Genomic DNA, 22144 nt, shown 5'->3' on the forward strand with positions numbered 1-22144 from the left:
GCACGTAGGTCTATGAATGCAAAGTAGACCGACTGTTTGGATATATGGCACTGAGTATTTATGGCATGAAGGCATAACAGATTGATGGGAGTACCCAAGCCGGCAACAAACCCTGATTGATTTGGATCTCTAAAGTGACAGGTTTTCGTCCATGCATTGAAATCAAGAAGCATGAGTTTGGCAAATAGCTTGCCCGGCGCATCCAACAAGGCGATCAGCCTATAATTCTGCGGCAGGGTACGGTCACCTTTTTTGTAGATTGGAACAATGATCAATGTTTTCCATGGTCGGGGTATCTCTCTGGATTGTACAACCTGTTTGAATATTTTGTCCAAAATCACAGCCCATGATCTTGGGTTGGATTTCAACATTAAATTGTGAAGTCCATCAGGGCCAGCTGCCCTAGATGAGCTTATCTCCTGAATAAATTGTTCCAAGATGGAAGGAGAGCAGTCTATGGACCATGCTACTGCTGTATTGGTGACCGGAGTATACAGATCGAAGACAGCATTAGTGTATAGAGCAGTGAAGTGAACTAACCATTGTTGTTCTTTAACAGAATTAACTTGTGAAACTGACCGAGGTGGATTGGTACCACAGTTGAGAAGGACCCACGTTGCAGCAGAATTTTTGGTGGCTATAACTTGGACAGTGAGTTTGCTTCCTTTGATATTGTTGGGCCTTGCGCACACTAGACCAAATGCCGATATTTACACCGGAGAGAGTTAAGAGCTGATTTTGGACACTCTTGCCTAGATTTAATAATTAGTCTGCGTTGATGACGATAGTCAGCTTTCCTAGCTTGAACTGTGGGAAAGTGTGCAGGTGCTTGGATCTTTGACCGCCAATGACAAGAATGGGTCGAAAAAAAAGTGTTCAGAAGATTCATGTATGGTATTGGGCATGGGCGAACACTATTCCAGTCAACTGCTCTATCAAAGACTCCTAAAGTATGTTTAGGACAATGAAGATGAGATCTAGCGTTGTTAATTGATACAGATTGTGCATTCCACAATTTCTCAGTAGGAGGAGTACTCCAATTGATGCATGCCGACAAAAGGTTATGATCACTGTTTGGTTGTGATATGACGTTGAAGGTACTCACGTGTTTGAAAAGAGTGTGGGTGACAAAAATGTATTCAATGATGCTTTATCGAGGAGGCCTGCTGCCAACTGGGTTTGGCCGGGATGTCTCCCTCGACAGCACCATTAAGCATGAGAAAATGTCTGTCTGTCATGAAGGAGGCCCATTGATTAGCTTGGTTACAAAGTCCAACATTCCTGGCAGACAGGGAATCTAAGTTTATGTCGCCAACAACTACTGTGTCAGTGATCTCGGGGCAGAGCATGATTAACTCAAGAAGTTTATCCAGACCTGAGTAAATGGTGTGATTTGTGAGGCCAGCTGGATTGCGGTATATGTTTATCAACGCAATGACACGCTGTGGGCATTCAATGCGAACCAGTTATATGAATGAACCTACTGAGTCCCAGGCCAAGATGGAAAAGCCACGATTCTTATGCACTGCGACGAGCAAACCCGACAAAGGATGGCCTTTCTCGTGTTTGATTGCTGGTAGAAGAATCGTGCCATAGTTGTCCCAGATGCGAGGAACAGAGCCACGTTTCATGGAACGCAAAGATGTCATAGGTAACCAAAAGAACGTGAAGAGAGGCCTGTGGATGGAAATGGCCACGCATATTCATGCTGGCAAGGCTAAGAAAAAAATGACAGGGGAGGGCTGATGGTTAATGTAACTGGTGTGTGTCTGAGAAAGGCTCGGTCTCACATCGTGCCTGAATATGAGTGTTTAAAATTGGCACCCTTTGAATCGATCTGGAGGTGTATATTTCTGGGTCTTGTGCAACTAAAAACCCCATATCAAAACTTCTCATTTTGGCTTGCCAAATTGTATTGAGCATAACACCTGACTGGATCCAGAGTCGAATGACCGAGGAGACCTTGTTGGAGATGAATTCAATCTGATCAATGTCTCGTGAACTGATGTCCTCTAGTTCAGGCACATCTCCAAAGATGTTGATCACACTTTAGGTATAAGTTGGAAAGGATCCTTCCCGACATTTCATTATCAAAGAATGACAATCTGAGTTAAAAGACTCAGTGTGTCGCGAAGACCTGTAAGAATTATCTGAGCTCCTAGGTGTAAAGGAGTGATGAGGCACAACCTCAGAGGATCGAAACGAGTTGAAATGGATAGATGAGGAGGGCTTGCCAGAGACACCCTGGGGTGGTGGAACCACAAGGGGCGCTGATTGAGTTGGAAATGTAAGTGTCTCAAGACCGAAGGTCTGGGTCATGGGTTTGGATGTGAAAGCTGGTTGTGGCTGAAAAGCTGAGACAGATATACATTGGGCCATAAAGCTATCCTCTGCTCTCTTCAGTTGCTCAATTGACAGGATGGTAGGCTGGTCAACGGCGAGTGAAGGACTCGTCAAGGCCTTAGAATGGTCACTTGTGGCAAGAGTCTGTGTGGTATTGTACGTCACTGTTGGTAAACTTTCTTTGTGGATTGCATTGATCAACTCATTTAAGGGGGGATATGACAAAGGAGAATCTGTGGGGCCTTGGAGCTCTGCTTGAGAGATAGACTCTTTGCCATTCATCTTATTTGTATTTTCTGTTAATTTTTTTGCCAGGCTGTGGCAATGTGTTTATGCTGGTCCTATGGCTTGGAAGAAGGAAGTTAAGGTGTTTTTTGTATGGCGAACTGACAGTACATTTTTTGATTTTTTCTTAATGGTAATGCCTAGGGCTTTTTCTTCAATGTAGCACCAGGCGGCTCCCTGGGGGCCAACCTACGTTGTTCTTTTGTAACTGGCACCGGAGGAAGACTATTAAAGTTACTGAGAGGGGAGTGTGGAATGCTGATCCACAAGTAATTTTGTTTGGATGTTGGCGGGGCATCTAGGGGATCTGTAATTGGGCGAATTACCGCTGGAAAACTGGGAAGGGCCGACTGGCATGGAATTCTTGAGTCAGCTGTCTCAATTTCCTCAATAATTACAACATCTTCATTTAGTTGAGAAGTGCCTTTAAATCCCTCCACGCAACGTGCTTTTGGATCTGTCTCAAAAGATTTCATCCAAAGCATCACTTGGTCAAGCTGCAGAGTTTGTTTGAATCTTTGGACACCAAAATCTCCAAAGAGTTTGAACAGGGTTAACATTGTGGTATTGACAGCAGACAGCGTTATTTCAATCATCGGGTTACATGGAGTATCAGATGTAATTGGTGGGGTGTGGGGGGTTAGACCGCCTTGGCGTGGGATATACATAAGAAAGAGGACCGCAAGTGATGTGCAGCTGGGTCAGAGCAGACATCTCGTTGTGTAGAGTTAGCGCTGCAGATGGCATTGACTGGCGTAAATAGAAATGTCTAAATCATCAGGCGGTGGCGACGAGGAAGCTCCTGACAAAATCGGACTAACCATTGGGACAAACCCGGTCTGTTTTCTGGCATTTGCAGCAAAGTGGAGTCAGACACCATCAGAGGCGTCGCGTGCACGACGGCAAAGGATTTCCGAGTGCAAGGAGTGGTGTGATTTGTAATGTGGGGATTTGCAGTGCACTCTCTGTAGTGTACAGTAGGCTTGAACATACTTGGAACTGGTAATCTGTTGGTATTAATAGATACTGGATTACCATGTAAAGAAAGCAGAGCAGGAGACGGAGCCAGTGCAATTTTTTTGTGACTGATGCAAGTTCCTGTGTTTGTCGGAGTACGAATGGCCAAACCAGGAATGCCAGTGGAAAAAGGCATATTAGATTTCAGTGAGTAGGGCTTTCCACAATTCAGCATGAGTTTGCAGGACCTCTCTCTGTGACAGGCAGACAGAAACGAAGGATGCCCAAACACTCACCAGACGTTGAAAGATGGAAAGTGTGAAAATTTGGCTTCCAAGCGGTATGGCTCCGAGGTCAAAGGGAATGGCAAGAGGACAGCTCCCGCAGTCCCTAACAGAAAGATTTCAGAACCGAAGCCACAAACAACATTGAGACACGTTAAGTGTGAGTGACCGGACAACGGATTAAATAGTACCTTGGTATACGCGATGCAGTGCTGTGTTGATAGTATTTGGGACTAAATCCTGAATATGCTGCGTCCAGCGGCAAGCAGCGAAAAACAGTAGCATGCAAACACCCTTGACACCACACACAGGCTTCACGCCGCAAGGGTGGGGGCTGCCAAATGTATGTGCGAGTTCCTGGAGGTGTGTCCGCCAGCCCCAGCAGAGGGTTAAAGGTGCAGGATACTGCGTACTCCGTTCACTCCAGCCAGTTCCAATAATGAAGGGGCTTGCCAGTCACAGCTTTCTTCTAGGCACAGTGAGACAGTGATAGGACAGGACTGGACGCAGCAACGATAGCGAAACACAGCAGCACACAAACGCCCTTGACACCACACACAGGCTTCACGCCGCAAGGGTGGGGGCAGCCAAATTTACATGCGAGTTCCTGGAGGTGTCTGCTGGCCTCAGCAGAGGCTTAAAGGTGCAGGATACTGCAGACTCCGTTCACTCTGGCCATTTCCAATAATGAAGGGGCTCACCTGGGGCTCGCTAGTCACAGCTTTCTTCTAGCTTTCTTCTAGGCACAGTGAGACAGTGACAAGACTGGACGCTGTAACGACAGCGAAAAACAGCAGCACACAAACGCCCTTGACACCACACACGGATTATATTGTTTTTTGGGGACTTAAATATTCCTTGTGGAAATAAGCCATGCTTAATTATAGTAAGCTATACTAAAACTATTAAACGAAAAAAGACAGTATTCATAGAAAAATGTAATTTTCACTTTGGCCACTAGAGGGGGTGGGGGGGAGAATCACTGTTAATGCACAACTTTACCAGCTGAAGAAAGCAATGGGCAATTTGCAGGCTGTAATGAAACTGCGAGCTATACCGTTTCTTACAGCCCGCAAATTGGCTAATGGGAAAGGGTTATTCACTCAGCCAGGGTTCTAATATAGGATATCCATGTGCTAGGGGCTTCCTTCTGAGTGACCACCTGCCCAAAGTGGGATGAATGGACAGATAATTTCTTTGAGCAAATTCAGGGGAAATCAATGCCTCCTCGTCGAGTAGAGTAAGCTCTGGCTCCAGCTGGCTACCCTCTTAGTTTTTAATGAAATTTACTGGGTGAGTAGAATGAAACCCTTCTCCCCTTGGGCAGTTGCATTTCATTTCAAGACAACTTCTGGATGGAGGAGAACAATTATCTCACAGACACAGTTGGGTTTCCTACTTTCACAGGGAATGGGCAGGTGCTTGGTTGATTAATTAACACTTGTATCTCCCTCCATAGTCCATGCCTAGCACTCTTTCCAAGATATTGATCTTTTGGAAAAGGAATAGCACTGAGTACTACAAAGAAGGGATACCTTATGGTGGTACCCATGTAGCTATGGAGGTCATATCCAACTGCCCAGACTAAACCCATAGGGGGCAGTGTGGCATGGGGTGGGACCCCAACTACTAGTAGAGTTTGAGGGAGTGCATACCATGGAACCCTAGTCTGTTTCCGTTAATCCCACTTTTGACACTAAATTTCACAGCAATGGATCAACAGATAACTCGGGACTTGTGCAATAAGGTTCAAACAGGTTTATTTTATAAAACAAATAAGCCTAGAGCTTGAAATGGAATGGGTACATGAATGAGCAGTTTCAAAAGTAACAATTCCAGCTTTCTTAAGGACTGTAGTTGGTCTGTTCCTCAATGTCCTGGGGTTCTGCCTTAGTGCTGTACAAAAGCCACTCTGTCAACAGGGTTTTAAACATCTCCTGCACTTCTTTCTTTACTTGGTTGGGGTGGGGGGCGGGGGCTCTCTTCTGTTGTCACTGTAGTCGGGATGCAGAGGTCTCCCTAGGTCCAGTGTCTGCAACCTGCAGCTCGGCACATGTTTTGGACTACTACTCCCCTGAGCCTTCATCTTTGGCTAAGCTGGCTAGGGCTGACAAGGGTTGACAAGGGTTGTAGTCCAAAACACTTGGACAGCAATGATTGCAGACCACTTTATGTGGTCCTACCACCTGCTGTACTTGAGGGTGCTGGGCTTGCCTGAAGTCTTACTAGACTTAAATCATCCTTCTCAAAACTCACTGGATTGAGAGAGCTTTAAGTGTGCAACCCAGAATACTGTTGAGCGACTGCCAACACATGCGCTCCTTTCTCAGGAACTCTCTATTCCATTTCTCAACCTCCTAGGTTAGTTCTCTTTCTGCCCTGCCTCCTTTTTCCTCCTCCATGAGAACATACAATGATCGGACCGTTCTCGTCTCTTTCTCTCCCAATCTGGGTTCTCTCAGCCTCTTTCTCTACTAGCTCTTTGCTGATTCAAAGTTCGCTCTTGAGATCTTTCTGTTCTCCAAACGCTTTTTGACTCGCTAAAGCCTGAAAAGCGGCTCTCTCCTTCAGGTGTACTCCAATTTCGTTGGCTCTGTCTCCTCCCCCTCCAGTGCTACTGCACCTTCTAAGCCATCACTTTTTCACTCCACAGCTATTCCGCCTTCTGCACTCTTGCCCGCTGATGCTACATGCTTGGACCGGGCCCTTCAGCCAACTGCTTTCCACTTTCTGCACACTCAACACGCTACCACAGTACTCCTTCAAACATTCACTTCCACTAGCTTGAACTGTAGGCCCCTTTTATACTACTGCAGACCTGGGACTTGTTGGGCCAGAGTTTAGTTGGCTGCTCAAGGATGTGTGATACTGACCTTAGGGAATCCTGTTCATATGCTGCACAAGTACTTGCACATGGAAGATGGCTTTGTGTTTCCAGATGTGAAATTAAGGTAGCATGGTTGTTCGGGGTTTACAAATGGATAAAGCTTAAGTCAAGACGTAATGGAGCAGAGCACCTACATGATTAATGCCAAGGTGAGTTTAGTATACACGCAGACACTATTCTGTTACAAATGTACTGTTCTTTTGCCTAGCACTATGGATGGCTCCCAGAGGAACAGGTGACACCACCTTCCTTATTCAGTCTTCCCCTGGGTATCCATCCCAGGTGTCTGCAGCCAAGGACCAAAAGCAGCAAAGGGCAGTTCCCTGTTTGGGCCGGTTGGGGCTAGAAAGAGCCTAGGGCGAGAACCACTGCTCAAACCAGGACTTCACCAAGCTCACCCTCTTCCTGATTTCTTCTTCCACGCATAGGGTGTATTCCACCCATCCAATCACTGCTGAGCTTCTGTGACCTCACAGGACCAAAGAACATTGCTGTTTGCGTCTGTAAACTGTCAATTGATTACCTATAGCTCCAATCTAGCCCCACCCAGAACTTAAACCTGCTTCTTTTCAGGCAGCCATCCTCACCCTCTCGCTCATCCATGTGCCCTCTCTCTCCCTTGGGTAGCATCCTTTCTTCACTTGTATATTGTTCTACACCCCATCCAACATCTCGATTTCGCTCCATTCCTCCTACTTGCTCTTCTCCTTCCCTTCTCTCACAGCCCTCAGCCTCAACTTTGTGTAACTTCTGTATCAGTCTCAGGGCGCCCCATCTTCCTCCTTTCCCCTCCACCTGCACCCCTCAAATAAGATGCTCCCAGGATCTCCAGCTTCATCCACCCCCCTCGTATAGCGCACAACACATGCTCCTCTCCTTCAACTCCTGAATGCACAAACCCTCTGCAACAATTCTTCCTACATCATTGACCAGCTCTCATCGCCCTGAACTTCCACTTCCTGCTATCGCATAAACTTGGATCACCCCTCATGCCTCTGCTACACTAGCAGCTTTCCATATGGACCCTGCTTCCTTCTTCCACACTCCCAGACCTGTTGGGAAGGGTTGTGGTATGGGTTCCTTCATCAATAAGGCCCTCAACACTGCCCCTCCAACCCCTTTGACGTCAACTCTTCCTCTTTTGACTATTCAACTCCCCTCCCCTACTACTCTCACTGTTCTGGCTCTCTATTGACCTCCCTGGCCTTATAAACTCAGTTTTCCCTGATGTGACCCTTCTCCTTGAGTCACTTCCTACCGACATCCCCATTGCCATGCGGGGGGACTTCAACCTTCCCAAGTCATCTGCAGCCACATGCCTTGCACTTAAATCCCTCCTATCGGACCACTCCCCCCACAACCAGCCCACCCACTCTGGTGGGAACTCTCATGACCTTGTGTATCCTCCTCCCATCTCTCAATTGACACCTTTCCCTTAGATCACTCCATTGTTCACTTTAACATCTATGTCCCTCCACCTTCTGCTCCTCTTTCTCCCTCATAAAAGACTCCGAGGAAATTCAGATGGACTCTCTTACCCACTAACGTTATGTGAGGACCTTTCTCCTGTCTCTTTCCCCTATTCGTGCCTCTTCCATTGACCGTGCTTTCTCTACTTCCACTATGCACTTATGACTTCATAGGACCAACACTATCCTACTCGTACATTCACACCTTCCAGTCATCGTCCTCTGCCTTGGATCATCTCTGAAATTCAGGCCCTCAAAACAAACATGAGCCGTGGCCCACGATGCTGGCGCAAATTAGGGCCACCTTCCCTACGCCTATCCTACAAAAGTTCCCTTGCTGCCCTAACCTCTACATTGCCAAATCCACCTATTTCACCAACCTAATCTCCTCCCTTCACAATCACTGCCGCAAACTTTCATCTACCCTTCAATCTTTGCTCACACCTCCCTAGTCAATGTCCATCGCCTCCTTCCTTCCTGCTAATGACTTTGCTCACTACTTTTCTTTAAAATGTCACACTCTCGCAGACCTCTGCTGTCTCCCTTCCGAATCCTCCTTCTGTCCACCACATCTCTACCTACCTCTTCTAAACTCCTTCAAATCTGCATCTTACCCCTATTGAAGAAACCCTCTGCTGACCCAAATGTCCCAGCAAACTATTGCTCAGTTTGTCTCCTTCCCCATTATTCAAAAGCAGATGGCCTTTAACTGTCTTGTGCGGGAGGCCATCAACGGATCACCAAGTACCTAGGAGATAATGGCCTTGGCGATCCACTTCAATCTGGCTTCCATAGTAAACATGCCACATTGACTGCACTCCTGCATGTCTGCATGTCTTCAACTTTCTCTAATGTTCACCACTCCAAACCCTCTTCTATACTCATCCCTTTGGACCTTTCTGATGCTTTTGAAACTGTTGAACACTCCTCTCCCTCACTCTCCAGGACCTCAGGTTTCCCGCATCTGCTCTTGCCCGATTGCCTTCTACCTGGAAGGTCGATCCTTTAAAATCTCTTGGAACTTGCAAACTTTTGGCCCCGCCCCTCTTCCTGCTGGTGTCCCCCAAGGATCACCTGTTGGGCTCGTCACCCTCAATACCTCTGCCCTTGGAAGACTTAACTCATCCTTTGGCTTTCATCATCACCTGTAGGGAAATGTGTAGGGAAACATATTCTTAATTTTAACAAGGGTAGCTCCACATTTTAGCAAAGGTCTGAATGGTAACTAGGGCCAAGAGTGTGAGGGTGTGCGAGGGTGTGTGAGGGTGTGTGAGGGTGAGTTTGTGAGAGAGAGTGAGTGATATATATTACACGGCCACAGTAGAAGATTCTTTGGTGCAAGTACATTGCTGTCTGAGTTTCAGGAAGACAATGGAGACGGTAAATATCGTGTAAGTTAACTTTTGACGACTCTACACTGGAACGAGATTTAATTTTTTATTATCAGAACATTAATTTTGGCAATGTAAGTGAAGTACTATCTTTCTGTGTAGTTGTCATTTTTTTTTTTACTTATGGAGAGTGCAGATTATCAGCGTTTGTAGGCCATCACTAGATTCACCCATGTTCAACGCTAATATTCCTTTTCAATGTCATGTATGACCACATCGATTTGTGTATCAGTTTCTACGTTTTTTGTCTTTTTTTAAATTGTTTGCTAAAGGTTGGGTATGGATACGTATTTTCTATTATGGTTTCCGAACAGCTACACCCTGCCTTATTGTGATTGCCATGGATTCCAGATGCCAAGTGATGGATTCGTTGCATGCCAGATGCACGTACTGGTGACCGGCTGCCTAACCGTCACTGTTTTGTGGGACGATCGCCCAGGACCCATTTGTCCGTACGCTGCAGTGGCCATTAGGAGTAACATAACATCTTTTATGGTGGTGTAGGCCAAAGTTCATGCCGACATCTTGGAAATCACTGTGCGACCGAAGCGGTTGCTTTATCAAAAACAAATAGTTTGTGTATGGGAAAAGAACAACGTGTGCCTCACAATTAACGTTTTCGATGACGGACGAAGAAACAAAGTTACTATTTGATTGAAAATGGGAATAGTCCGATGGTCTCGGACAGTTTTTTGTGAAATAAAAGTACTTTACAAATTCTAAAATGTTAATGTTTTCTTTTAAAAACCAGTTTATTATTTCAAAATGTGACGAGCTAAGTTGTACGTCGCTGTGTGTGTTCATTTTCAGGATCTGCGTCATGGCACGTAGGTGCTTATAGGCGGATTTGGCTACGCTGGAGAGGAACGTCATCCAAAAAAGGTGTACAATATCATTAGGGTTGGTTATGTGACAAGATGTGGGAGTGTTTTCATATTAATGTAGTTAAAAAACATAGCGGTATATGCTTACTGAGGGTTAGGCTGTAGCCATGGGGAGTGGGCAGAATGTCGGGGTCATGGTATAAGGTCATGATCCGCCCAATGTGGCTACTGGCCACGACCAGAAGGGAGAAAAGATAGGATTCCAGAGGCCATGTCCGCCTGGGACTGGTTTTGTGGTAAAGTTGTTCCATATTAGGATACATTTGAAAGGGAAGAAAAAAGTGCTTGTGGTAATATGTTAACAGGGTTTCCTTTTTGCTTTTTGCAGGCTGCCATGGAAAGTGAAGAGGGGCCCTCTATGGAACAACCACCTTCCCCTTCTATAGTGGTCATATTGGAAAAGGATTTTGTTTTCCAATTATGTGACGAGATGTGGGAGTGTTTTCGTATTAGACAAGTGCCGTAATGTAGTTAAAAAACATAGCGGTATACGTTTACTGACTGAGGGCTAGGCTGTTCAATGAAAAAACTTTGTTAAAGGGATGTTATGGTTAAGTTGCACTAATAAAAACCTATGAAATTCAGTAAAAAACGTTGTTAAAAGGACGTTATGGTTACAAGTAAAATCAAAAAACCCCTGAAATTCGCCAGTTATGGTAAGCTAAGCAACCATAACTCGCGCCACCACCGTGCACTGCTAAGACTAACACCCAGGACATCAAAAATGACATCACAAATATCATTGATGACATCACTGATGACATCACATGTCTAGCCCCTTCTTTTTTGTTCACTACCATATCTAGGCCAGGTGGGTTTATTTACTGACAGTCAGAAACGTAACTTTCAAGAGGTATTACATTTATAGATATTGCTATTCTCACATGTTCTTACACTACTTTCCTTAGAATTTAATCACATCTTATGATGTGCATATATAGAGGAAGAAGCAGGCCTGAAACACAGCAATCATTTTTGTACGTGAATACAATCATGTAGATTATACACAGTTGCTAATGATACTGCCTCTTGTTTGCTTATTTTACTCTCCATATTGAAGCCCCATATGTGTATGCATTGTAGTCTATGTTTTGTGTGTATTAGTAGAAATATGTAGTAAGTGAGGCGTTATTAGCTACTTACGTGTTTCACAGTACGGATATACGGATAAGTCTGATACAGAAGCATTCAACGTTTTATTATATAACTGTGGAAAATTACAAATATAGCACCTCTATGGTGTATGCTGCAGCCAATACCTACATTTCTGTATGAGTAGGTTCGTACTAGAAAGAAAACTGCAATGGAATGTTCTTTAGAACACTACATTGCGTGATGAAGTATGTAGTTTATTACACATCTCCCGATAATCCCCGATACTTTTTTGCCAACATTACATTCACAACCCCTTGTATGAAAGGTAAATGTACATGTGATGTCATCAATGATATTTGTGATGTCATCTTTGATGTCCTGGGTGTTAGTCTTAGTGCACGGTGGTGGCGCGAGTTATGGTTGCTTAGCTTACCATAACTGGCGAATTTCAGGGGGTTTTCGATTTTACTTGTAACCATAACGTCCTTTTAACAACATTTTTTACTGAATTTCATAGGTCTTTATTAGTGCAACTTAACTATAACGTCCCTTTAACAAAGTTTTTTCATTGATATATATATATTTTCCATTTTTATTTCAGGCTGAATCTAATAGATGCCAATATTGGGAATGCACAGAACATGCTAGAAAAATAATCACTTTGCACCACGATTGTGGGCTGAGTTGCACTAAATTTAAAAACGAACAGGAAACTAACATACTCATTTTCCCTTATCCATTTAACATATAACAGATTCCCATACTAACAATTAGTGCAAACCAATCCATGCTGGTTATATAAACATGGTGCAGATTGATGGGAATACATTAAATGTGCAGGCTTAAAGCTGCACTGTGTCTGAATGGGGAAGTGAGAAATCATAAGTGTGAAATGTGAGATACGTTAAACTTTCAGAGCAGGAAAACAGCACTGAGATGTAGCTATTGTTTCCGTTTCTAAGCGATCAGATGAACACGGTCAGAACATGCTTGGATTGGCTGATTGACAAAAAGGGAAGTGGTTTTCAATGACAAATGAGGTCTCAGAAAACGGCTTAAAAAGGCTTGCAGAAGAAAAGAGCTGGCCTTTTTCTCTCACTCACTGGCTCAGGAGCTGGCAACTGTCTAAGGAGAGGTTGCAGTCCCAGGTGCCCTTTTCCTCTGGATGACCTGAGGTGAAGTGTGCAGGCAGGCGATGATAGACTCAGTGGGGTTTGTTTCAGGCGAAGAGGGAGCTGGACGGCAGCATTGGCAGTTCAGGACACATTTAAAGAAGTTATCCTTGGAGAGTTCAGTTAATTTGAGCAGCATGCTAATGACTGAAGACTTCATATTAGATAGTGTAGAGTGGGTTAATCATTTAATTTTTAGGTACTGCACAGTGACATTTTAAAAGTATGTATAATTGTGTTCATGTTTCTCCAAGTTTTGTTGCGATAAAACTCAGATGTTACAGAAGCCCGTGTTCTGCCAAATATTGTTGCAAAGCTCAAAGTCAATACTGGCAGAACTCTGGGCATTACGGCAAATAAAATGTTCTGAAACCCATTGCAGGAAAGGCTTAGTTTATGTTTGAAATACAACGTGGATGTTGTGCATTGTACATACCATTCTGTATAACTTTAATATTTTTTAACTTCTAATAAAGAATAACATTTCGAAAAAGGTGAATTAGCCTCAGTGTACTTATTCTGTGCTCAGCTTTATTGGGTTGGCATACAGATAGATGCAGAACATGTGGTAAAATATAAAAGCAAAGTTAGTCACTGTAATTTGTGTTACACCGAGAGGCTCTGAATGAATGTTAATGTTTCATTTACAAGGTAAAGGTATTCTGAGATGCAAGCCAAAAGGGCATAATGTGGTATTGTAAATAAGATACCACGAAGGGGATAAGTTAGTTATTTAGGGTGCACTAAGTCCAGTATTTGCTTACTGTTAGTGATCCCGGTATAAGAACAATTATCAAGCGGTACTCTGCAGTTAGGCTCACCAAAACTACCACTATACCACAAAAATATGACAAAATACCAAAAATACAGCCAACAAATATTTCTTACACACCCTTTTGCTGATCACACTCAGATATTTTTCTTCTTTCCCTCCTTCACCCCAGCCATCTCGGAACAGATGCCGAACTGTCTCATTGCAATACGTCACTGGATGGCTCTCTGCTGACTCATGTGCAATGCTTAACTAACGAAAATCATCTTGCTTACAGTGCCATTCCTAAACTCCCCTTTCCCATCCCCTTCCCGCCTTACCTTCTTTCGCCCTCACACAAGGCTCTCAATCTTGGGGTCCTCTTTGATAGCGACATACTCAACATTTGGAAAATATGTCCTTTTCTTAATACCCACTCTACAAAACTTCTAATCTCCACTCATGTGCTGAGCACACTGGACTACTGTGAAAACAGCAGGTGTCCACAACCTTTGTGGACCACTCCCGTCCCTTGCACATCCTTGTAGTTGAAAAAACAACCAAATTCTCTTGTGTAATTTCAAAAATAAAACTTTATAAAGGGATGATTTCGTCATCCATGAATTGTGTGCCCCAAATGGGGTTGGTTTAGACAAATAATTCAACGTACAATTTGTCACAGTTTATAATCAACCTATAAAACCTAAAGTAAACTGATTTTTACAATACATGGTATTCATAGTAACTATTTTTCATAGTCCAGACAACCAAACATTAACATTTACAGTTCAAATGACTTATAGTAGACAATTTGTACTTGATTTGAACTCCTAATCCAATGCGTCTTAGTAGGCAGAGTCAAAGTTTTCAAGGTACAGTATGCTTTACGCGTTTCGGGGCGAATAGAACCCCTTCTTCAGAAGATGTCTACTAGACGTGTTTTCTCTTCAATTTATCTGTATCGACAGTAGAAAGTATATTATTTTAATCATAATGATACATCATAATCCCTGTCTGTCATGACTGGACTTTTCTTAATGTATAATCACCTGTTCATTTCTTAGTGTGGTCTCAATTGGAGATACAAATTCCATCTTGATTGGTATATCTTTGTCAATCCTAAAAAAATATATTTAGAAAAATATAAAAAAAGGGGGTTGTAAGTCCCTATCGTTATGAGAAGTAAAGATGTAAAATAACTGCAACCATGTTTGCATTCTCAAACATGTCCATTAGAGAAAGGGTATAGATGATTACCTGATCAGTAAGTCATAGTCAGGATTTTGGGTAATCTCCCTCTTTGTTAAAGCTCTACGCTCCTGTGGTGGATCTTAGCAGCACGATCAATGAAAACGTGGGCCCTGTAAAGCGGAAAGAGGTTTATCAGGGGCTATTTTTATCAGTTACCGAAATCCTATAGGATAATTCTATGTGGTGAGTATAAAGTTCTAACTTAGCTTACCTCAAAAAGGGACGTCTTTGTGCATGTATCCTATGTTGAAATTCATACGAACGGCAAGTGAACAAAAATGGCCGTTCTGGTGTTTATATAGCGTGATGACGTCAATGCGTGTCAACGTCGTGACGTCACAATGTTTACTTTTGAGGCGATACAATGTGTGGTATAAGCAGAACAGGGTAGAGTCTTCAAGGCTAAATTGGAATCTATATTTTGAACATATATGCTGGTGAGTAATGTAGGTCCCTTGTGTTTTGACATTAATCTAGAATAGTATTTAGAATTATCGTCGACTCGTGATTAGAGGAAAAATCCAGCCTGCTCACAGTCTATCTGTTGTTGAAACTGAATGTCTTTCTTTTATGTCAATTGATTATAAACGTGTGGCATTAATGTGGGTGTGTGTATACATTTCATTATTTCAAGACGAAAAAAGTTAAAAAGTTAAAACAAGTCCTATCAAGTATTGGTGGTGTTCAGGACACAAACAATCTAATGGTCTAGATATATTTGCAACAAGAGGAACTATTCCTTAGATGGTAAGGGAGCTGTGCTTGTGTTGGATATTTATAAACATCAATTCAAAAAATGTGTGTTAGTACAGCTGGTCATCAAAAAACATTCGAAAGTATAGCAGTCAGCTCATGAGGAAGCTTATAAGAAAACACCCAAATGAAATTCTTCATTCATACCGTTGGGGGAAAGACTATTCAGTTTTTCAATCCAATGTAATTCTCTCTGCCCCATGCGTCTGTCATGGTCTCCCCCTCTATGTAATTTTTTCACTTCCTCCAAAATGATTACTTTAAGTTGGGCTACTGTGTGTTTATTCAAAGAGAAGTGTCTAGCGACAGGAGATTTGGTACTGTTGGTTCGGATATTACTCTTATGTTCATTCCATCTTTCTTTAGCTTTCCTGATGGTTTGACCTACGTAAAAAATCCCGCAGGGGCAACTGAGACCATAAATTACTGATTTGGTGTCACATGTGGTGTAATGATTCAATCGAATTTTTTGTCCACTGTTGGGGTGCCTCACATAGCTCCCCTTCATCACATTGTTACAGTTCCCGCAATTTAAGCACGGGAATGTGCCTGTCATCTTCTTCTTCAAAGTCCGTTGTTTGTCTTGTTTGATCTTTTCTGCTTTCACTAGTTCATCTTTGAAGTTCCTTCCCCTCTTGTATGCAATTAGGGGAGGTTTTGGGAATAGTCTGTCCAGTTGTGGATCCATTTTGATAATATTCCAATTTTTCTTGATAATTCTGGTAATGTGATGACTTTGTGCAGAGTATCTCAAGGTATGGAGAAATGGAATGTCCTTTGATTTGTTCTTATTAATAAGGAGATCCTTTCTTTCAAGTCTATCGACTTTGTCTTTAGCCTTTTCAATGATGTCGCTAGGGTAGCCTCTTTGTCTATACTTCTCGGTCAGCAGCTGGTTTTCTTGTTGTAATGTCGTAGTGTCTGACGTTATTCTTTTAAGCCGTAAGAACTGGCTATATGGTAAGTTATTCCTTAGATGATCCGGATGATGGCTCAGGTAGTGTAATGAGTTGTTCACATCTGTCGGTTTGTGATAAACATTCGTAATAATCACTCCATCTTGTCCAATCCACAGTTCAACGTCTAAAAAGTGTAGTTTGGGTTCTCCCACCTCCATTGTAAATTTAATCCGATTGTGAAGGTGATTAATGAATGTCAAAAAAGTTTGTAGATTCTCTTTTGAACCTCTCCATACGACAAAGATGTCGTCTATGTAGCGTTTCTATGTTATTAGGTTCTGTTGCCATTGTTGTGCATTAAGTATCTGTTTGCTCTCTAAATGAAACATAAACAGGTTAGCATACGCTGGGGCCATCGAAGAGCCCATAGACGTGCCTGATGCTTGTAGATAGAATTGTGATTGGTTTCTGAAATAATTATTAACCAGTATAATCTTACTGAGTTCCAGAATAAAAGTTTTGTTGGCTTCACAATTGTTGTTCAGCAATGCCCACTCTAATGCTTCCAGTCCGTCCTGATGCGGAATCGATGTATATAGAACATGTACATCAAAGGAGACTAGTGTGTCGTCCGCCTTGATGGTTGTAAGTGTAGCAATATGGTTGAGAAAATCTGTAGTGTCCTTCAAATAGGTGCTACTACTCTGTACTATGGGTTGCAAGGCTTTATCCACATAGGTTGCAAGGGGGTTGAAGACGCTATTCGTTCCCGCAACAATGGGTCTCATCGGTGGAGTTTGTAATACCTTATGTATTTTAGGGAGTGCAAGGGACGGGAGTGTTCCACAAAGGTTGTGGACACCTGCTGTTTTCACATAATTTGGTACAACCCAGTGTCAGGGTTGATATTCTCCCCTGCACCCCGCTAAGTATCTTAATACTTCCACCTCATTTAAACTAAAAGGTGTGCACTAGGCAAACTTGTTTGAGCACACTGGACTACTGCTCAAGCCTATTCCTTGGCATTCCACAGGATGCATTCCTCCCTCTAGAAAAGTCCCCAACTTTGCAACCCAGACTCTATACAACTTACAGATCCTCCCCCACATCTACCTACCAACATCATGCTGGCTGGCTCTCTATGCAAAACCACTCTTTTCCAGTTGCTTTTCCAAGCATACCAAGCTATCAATGGTCTTGCTCCTCAGTACACCATTTACTCACCATCTCGTTCCCTCTAATCCTCCTCTGCACTCAAGCTCATTGTCCCATGCTCTCCCTATACCACCACTCTTTCTCACTACTCGCCTCACTCCACTGGAACCAACTGTCAAAGTCAGACAGATTTAAGTCAGGAGATTGAGAATAAAGGTATTTGTAGAAGAAGACAAACAGGTTGCTATTAGCCTCATCAGTGTCCTGTTCTCCTTCCACATCTGCCATCTCAATTATGATGCTGTTTTTCTGACAATTCAATGAGTATGTCCGAAGCCTTGATGGCCTTTCTCCCTTATCAAAGTTGCTCTTTCTGGTCTTGGTGAAACACTTTTCTGTGCAAGCATTCAAAATGGCCAAGTCTAGTTCATGTACGAGGGACTGTGTGGCCTAACACCTTTGATCCAAAGCAACAATCTTAACCATCAACGTATGCCCTATTCCCCTAAGTGTTCTAAGTATCTCTCACCATGCAGACATGCACTTTACCCTGATAAAGCTTCAAAAGCATCCCAGCAGACTCCCACCCAAACATCCTGTGTGTAAATAATCTCCCACAATTTGTCAGTTGCCTTTGTCAGCCTTTTGCATGTCTGTATATTTTAACAGGGCTACGTTTAAATTTACATCATGAGGGATGAGGTGTCAAGTATCATTCCCACTGGGGCATGATCAGACTGGATGGATTGCAGGATTTACATTCCTTTACATTTAGGAAAAAGCCCCTAGACACATCAACGATATAGGCAAGATTATATTTTCTGAAAGCTTGAATAGAAGGTAAAGTGCTTCTGTTGCCGTGTTTATCCTCTTCTCCCCTTGTAAGTTATTTAGCCTTCAGCATCCTAAATGAGTGCTAATCAGAGACAGTTGGAATGTACACCCATCAATGACATCTGGAGAGCAGGTAAAATGCAAGCAGACAGGAATGATTCCAAAATATGTGCATTATTTTACATCCGTGCCTGCTGACCTGCAAGGTATCCTCATAGAGATTCACTCTGCTCTGTTAAATGTGCCATCTTAGGTGGGAGGGTAATTAATAATAGACTGGCATTGGTATCAAATAGGTCTTCAGATCCACATATTAATAAACACATAAAAACGTGTATTAAAACATAGCCTTGACCATCATTCCCAAAAATGGCTGCCTTGCTACACTCTGCACCTCACTGATTTAGAAGAGCCAAATAACCTGCCCTCAACTGAGATAGCCATCAAGTGGACACTGCATTTAAAAGTGAGGAAGGACTAGAGGGTATTTTTTTATGATGCCAATCTCAACATGGCTACCAGTTTCCGGTTATGAGATCTCTGCTTCAGGTCCGCTATCAATGTTGGTAAAGGACAGAGGGCACGTGCCAGCTGGCTGCTTAGTTAACCAGTGCCTACAGAGGAATAGGGAAGATTTACTAGATGCATGTTGATGCTGTAAAGTTTTGGTGAAATGGAGGACTTCTCAAAGTCCCAGGCAGGGCATCGGACTGGAAAGAGGGTGTGCTTAAAAAGTATTAGTATAGGAAGTTAAAAGGAGATTGGAGCACACTGCCTTTGCAAACACTCAACACCCCAAGAGCAAGGCATCAAGCCCGCACTAAAGAGCTGCATGGAAGGCATGCATGCCATGGACCAGGCCAAGCACCATGCAGGAGGGGAGGCAGGGCAAGGGATAACTAGTTCAAAGGGAGTTTAAGCTGTTCAACCACACTGCTGCCACAGATAATCAAACCATATTGTCCCTAGCAGCAGCTTGGGAGACAATTGTAGGACCATGCACCAGTCTCTTATAAATACCAAAGAGCTTGCCACAACTCTGATGCCTGGTAACCAGCTTACAGCATACCTTTAGGTTGTGTGGCTATAAGTCTAGCTATGTGAGCCCTTTCCAGCATGACTGATACAAGTGACCCCCTTAACTCCTGAGGTAATAGACAGCGAGTATGGAATCAAGAGTCCTATTGCACAGTACCATCCTTTTATAAGATTATAAATTGCAATGTTTCCTATACTTGTATGGTAAAAAGGTGCTCTATCATTCAAGTTAGGCTCTCAGTTTCACAGGTGTTCTCTTTCAGAGTATAGACCACACCGCTGTTCAGAACAAAGATGATGAAAAGTTAGAACAGTGGATCATACATGTATTTTCCAAACATCTCAGGGCTCAAACGTATACCCCATTAAATGGTATTCCTACTAAGGTTAACTATGCAACCAGATTGGATATTAAGTATTAGACAGATACAAAAACATACGTTGGGCATCTGGCCTTATGCAGAACATCAGTTTGCAATTCAGAACTAATTCCTACACCTCCCAACAGAGGCCAAGTAACTCAACATGTTTTTGTTCCATCTCCCTGGACTGCTCTGTTATAGACTCTAGCATCTACCGTATGAGAATAATGGTTTGGTTTGATGGACAAAGATGGGCTGGACATCAAAAGCCCACATGTAGTCATCTACCTATTTCTCCAACTATACAGTTGTGAATGTATGCATTATATTTAATCAGCCAGGCATTTTATACCCGCTATTTTACTACTTTAGAGGTGACATGCAGATTTCAGGTTCTTTTAAATTCCATCAATCTGGAATTTCACTAAAATCACAACATGGTTTTCACTATGCTTTGTAAAGCTTAACATATTCTTTCTAGGGAGACAGCCCATGCCGTAAGCCAGATAATCATCCTGATGCAATATTCCTAAATGTCTGAGGGAATATCCAAAAAAAAGACATTACCTTCTCGTCCATGCGATCCCCGGATTCTCTTAACAATGCAACGATATCTCGGATTACTTGGTCTTCATCTGAAAGGGAAACAATATGAATCACAGAGTCTGCTCCCTACCCTAGCAGCCCCAATATATGTCCCAACAACCGTCCAGCATTCCAATACTGCAACCTATGAAAACCAAGATGTATTGAGGTCTCTGCATCTAACCATCTGTTATAGTGGCCCAATAGATAGGCCTCCACACAAAACAATCACCCAATTATCCTTGGAGACTTTCCCAAGGGGAGTTGTTGAGGTAGGATTTCCCATGGGATGAGGCAACACTGGAAAACAGACCTCCACCCGTGTATTTTGAGGGCTACCACCCATAGAGGTAGGTGACCATAGAACTTTCAAAGATGATGCAGATTCATACTGCTCGGTCTCCTACATATCGTCTGAGTGAGGCACAGTTAATAGCCAACAAATCTTCAGTCGGTTTTTTCAACTACCTGTTCCACATTAGCAAATCAGACAAAACCACTATCTGGGCATACACCAACCCCAAGAGTAGTCACTGCTTACTTTAAAGAAACTGATTTACTGTAATAAAAAATGTAGAGCTTAACGAAGCAAGCATAAATAAAATGCTGAATGCTGGAATAAATCACCAAAAAGTAACCAAGAGCACTGTGGTTATTTCTGTTTGATTTTTTTTTTCATCATCCTCTCCCATTCCCATTCAAATAGAAACGTGTTCCAGCTTCCCTGCTGTTTAAGGAGACTGATCCCTGGTAGATCAACACATTTTCTTTACAGGGTCCTTCCTTTGAGCTTCGGACTCTCAAAGAGGTAGAATGGCCAGGGGTAAGTAAAGGCAACGCTCCAGAAAGTATTAGCTGGTTTAAACGGGCAGTAAATACTTTTGATTATCATACTATAATGGATGGTGCACACACTATATCTGTGAAGATGTATTCTGAAATGTGTTGGGCACAGGAAATAATGCCAAATTATACAGATTAGCAGCACAGCAAAATTATCCTTTAGAAGTTGGCAAAAATACAGAGAACGGCCTCACAGGACCATGGGATGCCTACATAAGGCTACAAAATCCAACTGGACTTTTACTCAGGTTTGTAGACCTCACAGAAACACTGTTAGCAATGTGTTCCAGTGTTAAGGCTGTAGACCCATTGAAATCAATAGGCCAATTTTAATCAATGAAAAGGAAGTGGGAGGTCTGTACACAAGGAAGCTAAAACTGTCTGGACCCAAAGAGGACCTATACAAGGATGAGAGGACCCCCTCAGAGTTGTATTCACCACTCACCAGGACAGTAGGATTGCAGAGTTGAGATTAACATCACCAGCAGTGAGTTTGCACTTCATTGCTGGATGGGCTAGCTCAGCATGGGAGCCCTGCAGCCAACAATGAATGGTACTAACCCTCCCAGGTGAATAAGAACACACCAAACAGGAGATCCCAATGCACAAATGAAGATGCAGTAATTCCAGTGAAAACCCTACCCAGTGGAGCCAGAAGCAACAGCAGGGATAATCGCCCTTAACAGCCAGATGGCAAAGTCAGCAAATGAAGACCCTGAGCAAAAAGCAATGGGCCAGTGGGCCCAGCTGAGGTCAAATGGGATATGTAAAGCTGTGCAGGCAAAGGACAGGCAACTCAGAGACTTGAGAGAAAAGGCTGAGCAACAGTGATGCTAGTCAGGGGACACAGGCCATGGTTTGAAGTGCTGCAGGGCACCTCACTTGTCCCCATGACAGGAACAGCAG

At 43.1% G+C, this 22144-nt stretch overlaps 1 protein-coding gene across 5 annotated transcripts in view; it reads right to left on the reverse strand.

Annotated features, from left to right (window-relative positions):
• Positions 1 to 22144, reverse strand: part of BCL2L14 (BCL2 like 14) — a 423407-nt gene that overhangs the window by 64054 nt on the left and 337209 nt on the right. For all 5 annotated transcript variants that reach the window (XM_069628715.1, XM_069628718.1, XM_069628719.1 and 2 more), the window contains one exon: positions 20378 to 20445. In XM_069628715.1, coding sequence (XP_069484816.1) covers positions 20378 to 20445 — 68 coding nt within the window. The remainder of the gene's footprint in view (positions 1 to 20377; positions 20446 to 22144) is intronic.

Source organism: Ambystoma mexicanum, chromosome 12 (genome assembly GCF_040938575.1).
Source record: "Ambystoma mexicanum isolate Mex_15411 chromosome 12, UKY_AmexF1_1, whole genome shotgun sequence".
Taxonomy (NCBI): Eukaryota; Metazoa; Chordata; class Amphibia; order Caudata; family Ambystomatidae; genus Ambystoma; species Ambystoma mexicanum.